General features: G+C 36.3%; 1 protein-coding gene across 1 annotated transcript in view; it reads right to left on the bottom strand.

Annotated features, from left to right (window-relative positions):
• Positions 1-6,069, bottom strand: part of RBBP5 (RB binding protein 5, histone lysine methyltransferase complex subunit) — a 26,787-nt gene extending 20,718 nt beyond the window's left edge. Inside the window, exons 1-6 of the mRNA XM_007953497.2 lie at positions 5,929-6,069; positions 4,874-4,983; positions 3,723-3,842; positions 3,481-3,634; positions 3,312-3,383; positions 2,565-2,682 (exon numbers count right to left, since the gene is read on the bottom strand). Coding sequence (XP_007951688.1) covers positions 2,565-2,682; positions 3,312-3,383; positions 3,481-3,634; positions 3,723-3,842; positions 4,874-4,983; positions 5,929-6,069 — 715 coding nt within the window. The remainder of the gene's footprint in view (positions 1-2,564; positions 2,683-3,311; positions 3,384-3,480; positions 3,635-3,722; positions 3,843-4,873; positions 4,984-5,928) is intronic.
• Positions 6,070-7,564: the final 1,495 nt, after the last annotated feature.

Genomic DNA, 7,564 nt, shown 5'->3' with positions numbered 1-7,564 from the left:
TATAAGTGTATTTGTATGATCTGTAAGAATTCCCAGGTGTATAGTAGAGCTGACAAGGGACAAAGTTGTAGTCACTTCTTGGTCACAGCCAGCTACCCAGAGGGACCGAGTAGTTGAACCTGTGGGCTCAAGACCATTGTCAAAGGGGACATCAAGCTCAATTGGCATAACATACTATACAAAACACTGTTCCACCTCCTACTTTGGCAAGTAGTGACTGGGATCTTAAAAGCTTGCAAGCAGTCATCTAGATGCAATGATGAGTCTCTCCTCATCCAGAGCAAAGAAGAAACCAAAGATTCATGGAAAGAATTAGTCCTAGTGATTGGTACACCATGCAACCTGCAGCCAATACGACTATGAGACCAGAAGAACTATATGGTACCCGGCTAACACTGTCAACCACTTGGAGGGGGATCTATGTAGGAGATCCTTGATAGAGAGGGAGAACAATGTGGAACAAAACTCAAAATCATTTAGGGGAAAAAGTAAAAAAGGGGCGGGACTAGATTTCCTGGTCTGATAGAGCCTGGTGGAACCACTGAGACTATGACCCCTAGCTGCCCTTCAGGTTTGGAATTGAACCCACACCTGTGGCTTCCAGACAAACAAAAGACAGGCATATGAGTTGAACATTTACCTGAGGTAGATAAACTCTGTGGAGAGAACAAACATGGGAGAAAGAAGGGCTGTTTATGCATAGGTAGACAGCTCAGGGGTCAGTAGTACATGAAGGGATGGACACACGGAAGAGGTAACTACAGGGAGGAAGTGGGAGGGGAGCTGTTGCATTGTGATAAATTGTAGTCAATGTCATAAGACAAAGTGTATGTGAACTGCTGTATGGAAAGTGAATTTGCTCTGTAAATTTTCACCTAAACCACAATTAAAAAATAAATAAATAAAAATTAAAAAAAGTGAGACTTGTAGTTTCAAGCTGGAAAAAAAATTATGATCAAGATTCCTTGATTCCTGGCATCTCCAGTGGCCCAGCAGTCAAGGATTTGTGGCATTACACTACTCACTGCCAGTGCCACTTGGGCATCCTCAGCATTCACACATATGAACATCTGCTACGTGTAACCAAACCAAAAAACCAACTCACTGCTGTCGAATGGATCCGACTCACAGCGACCCCTCCTTGGGTTTCTGAGGCAGTATCAGTACGGAAGTAGACTGCCTAACCTTCCTTCTGAAGAGTGGTGGGTTTGAACCTCCAGACGTCTGGTTAGCAGTCAAATGCCTCAGGCACTACGCCACAGAGCTCTCACTACGTGTAAAGCCCTACATAAAGTACCGTACAGATAAAAAGTCAAATTTTGACAAACCCCTGAAATTATTGCTCTGAGGTAATTTTTAAATCTTAATCTCTGAAGTCTTCTTAGCTTGTTGCTGATGTTGTTGTTATGTGCTGTCGAGTCGGCCCCGACCTTCTTAGCTTAGTTTAGCTTAATTAGTAAAAAGTGTCTGCCTTGAACATTATGCTCTTTTAAGAACTATCTTCTTGGGAACGAAATGACAACAGCAACTGGAAAGATTAGATAGGAAGTTAGGAGGCAGTGAGTTATGTTAATCAGAGAGGAACAACTCAGTAAAGGAGGGTGATAATGGTTGCACAACTTGAAGAATGCAATCAACATCACTGAACCGTCCATGTAGGAACTGCTGAATTGGTATATGTTTTGCTGTATGTATTTTCAACAAAACAAAATAAAGTTAAGATTTTTTTTTAAAGTGAGGAACAAAAGTCAAATCTTCACTCTTAAGGAGCTTCCTATCTAGTTCAGGAGATAAAAGGGGAAAAAAAAATCAACATCATCATCATCATACCTGCATGCTTCAATGGTAGCTAGGTTCTACATATAAGTGCTTTACATGAATTCTCTCATTTATTCCCCACCACCCTAACAGGTAGATACTATTATCACCTCTATTTTATAGGTGAGGAAATTCAGGACTCAAGAATAAGTACTTTACCAAGGCAGTCTGACTTCGATCCTCACTATTTATCTTCACTGTGCTGACTCTGGTGGCGTAGTGCCTAAGGCATGTGACTGCTAACCAGAAGGTGGGTGGTTCAAACCCACCAGCCACTCCTCAGAAGGAAGGCTGGGCAATCTACTTCCATAGTGACACCTCCTCGGAAAGCCAAGGAGGGGTCACTATGAGTTGGATCTGACTCAATGGCAGTGAGTTTGGTTTTTTTGGTTTTGTGCTGACAAAGAAGTGACAGAATACATGATACATGCTGAGCACTTGGCATATAAGTGATATATATGATTAGGGAGGCCTAATCATCTGCAATGAATCAGGAAATTAGAAAGTTTAATGTTAAGAGCACTGCCTAAGCCTAGTAATGCCCATGTAAGCCCTTAGTTAATACCTTACAAATTAAGACTCTCAAAACACTGTGAAAATTTATTAGTATGTTTAAGTGGGAGTTGGGTGGAGAGACATCTTAGCCTATGTGCCGAAATAAATTTGTAACACAAATTAAGAGAAAGTATTATTTATAGCAATCATTCTTCCTTTAGGAAATACCACCTGCAACTGAGAATTATTACCTGTCTGCTCAGGCTCACTCTTATCTTCATCTTCAATATCAAACTCTGATTCCCTTTCCTCATATTCCACATTTTCATCCAGTTCTTTGAAATCTGGTGCAAATGCACTCCAATTTTCCTATGCCACAAACAAAACATACTTTATAACATAATGAGAAAGCAATTTAATCTGTAATCTAGACATTAATGACATAAATGAAATTTGATCCTGAAAGAGACTCAATTCTTTTAAAATCAAGTTTGGCAGAAAACAATCAAATTAGGTATGCATACATTTTACTATTTTAAGATAACTCCTATCTTAAATATTCCAAGTTATTGACTGTAGCTCATACATAAAGAAATGCCTTCTTCAATCTCTTTAAGATGTCATTTTGAGGTAAAATATTAAACTTTCTGATAAGTACACAGATTACAAATACTCTAAAGGTGATCACAAATAAAATCAAGATGTAAAACAGAAACTGAACTAAAGACAAGAAAAGTAAAGGAAAAATATATCTCAGACAGGTAACAGGAAGTATACTAGACATTCTCCCTGAAGACAGAGCTGGTTAGCTTTGGATGATCTTCCCATCAAAATTGAGCAAAACTAGATGCACTAAACCTATTTAAATAGGTTACAAGAATCATATGCAAAAGAGAAAAAGCAAGTAAGGAAATTCTTAGCTTACTATATGTAAAGGTCCTTTGATAAAAAGAAAAGAGTATCTAGTTTCAAAGCAATTAAACCAGAAAAATACTCACTACTTGATTTTGAGCCCAGATAGATACCACTCCACTAGAAATGGATGCTATGATGGGTCGAACAGGATGCCACTATATTGTAATGAAGGGAAGAAAAATAGGTTCTAAAAACAGATTCAAGATTTTCTGGATTATATAACTAACAACAAATACTACCCATTCCACTCACAGCTACATCCAGGAGGAGTTCTCCTCTAGTCCCATGGAGAATCTTCACCAGGTTGCCGATGCTCTTCTCCCAGATGTACAAGGCATGCTGCCTGGCTGAACCCGCCACTATGTACTCCCCATCCCCAGAGAAACAACATTTCTTCCATGGAGTCCTAAAGGACAAAGAAAGCACCCAAGGAGAACTGGAACTTGAGCCCAGTTTATGAATTATCACATATTCCTCCTGGTTATGACATGTACCTGTTCACCAAGTCCTGCAATTTCTGCATAGGTTCAGGCTCTCCATCTCTTCCACAGGTTAAGATTTCTCTGCCATCATAAACTCTGATTATTCGATCTGCTGTGTTAATTAAAAAGCAACTATAGAAAGGATAAAAGTATCAATACCAGAGATCAGAAATCTGTTCCTGTTAACATTTTCTGTTACTTTCAGTTACTTAGAACAATACCACAAAGCAACCAAGAAACTGAGAGACTGGGTAATAGATTAGAATACTTATTATGCATTTGTTTCAAATCAAAATACAATTCGAAATGAGAATGTTTTATGAACTCTATGCACAAACTATCAGTATTTGGCTAAGATCCAAGACCTCTAAATTGAGATTAACTTGCTAAATTCACAAGTCTACAGTTAAAAATATATAAATATTTCATTTCTCTGGATGCTTTATACACAATATATTTTTCTTAGTGAAATAGTAATTAAAAAGTGTCATCTTAAAATGCCTACTTTTCATAGTAATGACACTGGGAATCTTGAAAATCTGTCTAAAACATAACTTATTTCATCACCTTCTTACAGATTATACTGACTGCAACCTTTTCCTAAGTCAAGAGGATTGTGAACATTCATGTCCTCTAAGTATGCATGGATTTTCCTACATAAAAAAGAAGACTGTTATCTCACTTACTGACAACTTATTTCTTATTTCTATTGATATGTCTACTTCTAACTAGGTAACCAAATTTATCAGAGCAACATCTGAAATAAAAAAGGCAAATAGGTTTTACATGAGTGAAGTGCATGCTCAGTTACTGTGTGAATTCTATGACACCAATTCTAATCATAACAATAACTAATTTACCCAGCACTTACTATGTGCCAGTGCTTTTGGTTCTAACCACTAATGACTCAGGTATCTTTTCTGTAAAGAACTGTCTGATAACCTCGATCAGTAAAGAGGGTATGGCTACTAGTTCAATGCAGTATATTTTATGAACTGAAGAACTAAATATTGAAAGCTTCTAATCACTTTTTTTTTAAACTAAACTTTTCTTTGAAAAACTGAAGTATAATATACAGAAAAACTGTTAGTCTCAATGCATTTTAAATTTCTACTCACTTTTAGAACTTAAAACTGTCCCTAAAACGACAAGCTCTCACTTACCTTCCCTTCCGGGCAAACTCTATTGACTTAATAGCCGTGGTGTTGCTGGTTCCAGTGGTTACTCTGAAGGAAGCGACAAGATCTTGAGAGTCTGTTTTTAGGACCAAAATCTAAAGTTTAAAGGACAAAAAAAAAAAAAGTAAGAATTCTGACAACTTACAGTAATGAGATCTGGTTTCTGTATCTAAAATTGGGCAGAGACTGGGTAAAACATAGGCATCTCTATTTTCATGAAATCAATCAATGAATTAGTACTGCTTTTTATCTCTGCAAAGAAAGGACAGTGACTTAATTAAATGTTAAAGTGTTACATATAAAATATAATGTTTAGATTATATACTTTTTGTTACTACATATCCACTAGAGGGATAAATGTCTCATGATTGCCAAGCTTAAAAAGATTCGTCTTTCCATAGTCTATTTGCAGGAAGAGCACTCACTATGTCAGAACTTTATAGGGACCAAAGGACTATATCGGGGGTGGGGGGAAACAGGATCAAATAACTACTGCTAATGGAATTACAGATTCAGTTTGAAAGGACCTTAAAGCTCACCTAGCCTGACTTCTAATTCCACAGAAGAAATGCCTTCTACAACATATCTCAGACAGAAGTTCGAAGACTTTCCCAACACTCCAAAAGACAAGGCCAGAAGTTTAATAGAAAGGAAAAAAAAGGATAATAAAGTCTCAGTACTATAAATTAATCTGCCTTGAAGTATACAATATTTACAGAACTGTTTATTAGACATTTCACTGACAGTGTTCCATTTGATAATGACTTTAAAATTTTATAATTTAGTAAAGACCCTTCATTACTAGCATTCAGTAAAGGACCTCCCATCCTTTTCTTATCAATAATCTCTGTCCACTCAAAAGCCAAAGAACGGAAATTATTATGAAAGCATGAGAGAAAAATAGGCTGCATTTGCTACAGGGAGAAGCTGGGTTCTTAGTCCAGGGACATTAGAAATCTAAGAGGAAGAAGAACAAGTCAACATAAAATGAGCCAATACAAGGGATGGTGGGTACTGGTTTCACCACCTTCTAGGCTCACCTTGCCTTTTGCATTTCCTGTATAGATATATTCTCCTCGCCTATCAAAAGATGCAACCACGTTCAGATCAGAGTCATCGTCTACTGGCAGAACAACATGTTTGGAATCTGAAAGGGTCAACATGACAGGAGCAGATTTCATGGGACACACGAGTACCTTGTTCCTGTTTAAAAATATGAACAGTACATTGGCTTGTTGCTTTGCTGTCAGAGGCTGATTCTCTGCCCTTTTCCCTGATGTCTATCCACTATCCCATCAACTTCCCCAGCCCAAGAAAAGTTAAAATAGCAAAAAAGGCTAAATTCTAAATAAAAGGGAAAAATGATGGAGTAAAATGATGGGACCTACACTGACCAACTAATATGTAATCATTAAAAATAAATAGGAGGAACTGGTAAAATGAAATGAAGTGAAAAAACAAAGGGCTACAATGATATAAAAAAATACATATTTATATATAATTAGTATGTATATATGTGTTTTGCTATATACACTTAAAGGGAATTTTACTAAAAGGGAACCCTGAGAAACGAAAAGGGTTATGTCTAACGTCTGGGCAATGAAATGCTGGGTAAGTTTTCTTCTTAAATGTAGTTGCAATGTTAAACTGTTTCTCCCACTAAAGAAATCCAAACATTTCTTTGGGGGTAGGGGGAAGAAACACTAGGCCAAGGTCCAGTTATTTTACTTATTCCCATATTTGTCTATTTCCAAAGTCTTAATAGTAGTCAGTTGTTAATTATGTAATACGACACTCTCCTTAAAAATCTATTTACTAGAGCCAACTAGCAAAAAGATTATTTTATGTAGAAGGTTTGAAGAGATATGTTTTTGCTCCCCTTAAAACTTAAATTGCAATTTTCATAAGCCTGACACTAATCAATAGAGAATTAAACCTCACCCTAGGAAAGAAACAGTTTAGATTAAACATACTGATCTCGTGGATGATACTGGACTTTTAGGATAGGCGAAGGGAATCGAAACCTCTGGTCACAGTCTCCTGAAAGTACGTCCCATTGTGATACTATGTTATCAGTGGAAGCACTCACAAGTTTATGACCATCTCGACTCCAGCTGGGAAGAAAAAAGGGTAACTTAGCACATATTCTAAGTTAAAGTATACTAACTTCTTCATGGTTATAAATGCTTGACCAAAATGCATAGGTCAACAATGTTTCTTTTATATATACATATACATATACATATATATACATATATATATATATATATATATATATATATATATATATACACACACATATATATATATAACTCTCACAATTAAGCAATAGGAATATTTTCATAACTAGTAATAGAAGCTTTTAATATTTCAAGAGAACAATACAAGTGGCTCAGTGACATAATAGAGAAACTCCATTGTTTTGGAAGAATCTAAAATCAGCTGACCAAACAAGGGTTAATGTAATGAAATACATGTTTTCTTTTAGAGGAGGGGTATTTGAGCTTTCCAAAGTTGTCACAGAAACAGCAACACAGTGAGATCAAAGCAGTATCAATTATTTTAAATAATTAGAAAAGGAATTAAAGCTTCATGGTAATAGCAGAAAGAACATTAAATACTTGATTATTTAATACTGGACACACAAAACATAAAAACAAAAAATTTACAAAATGT

The sequence above is a fragment of the Orycteropus afer genome, unplaced genomic scaffold (genome assembly GCF_000298275.1).
Source record: "Orycteropus afer afer isolate SDZICR_OR568_19922 unplaced genomic scaffold, OryAfe1.0 scaffold00013, whole genome shotgun sequence".
In the NCBI taxonomy this organism is placed as follows: Eukaryota; Metazoa; Chordata; class Mammalia; order Tubulidentata; family Orycteropodidae; genus Orycteropus; species Orycteropus afer.
The sequence above is the reverse complement of the archived record's forward strand: the minus strand, read 5'-3'. Positions and strand labels throughout refer to the sequence as shown.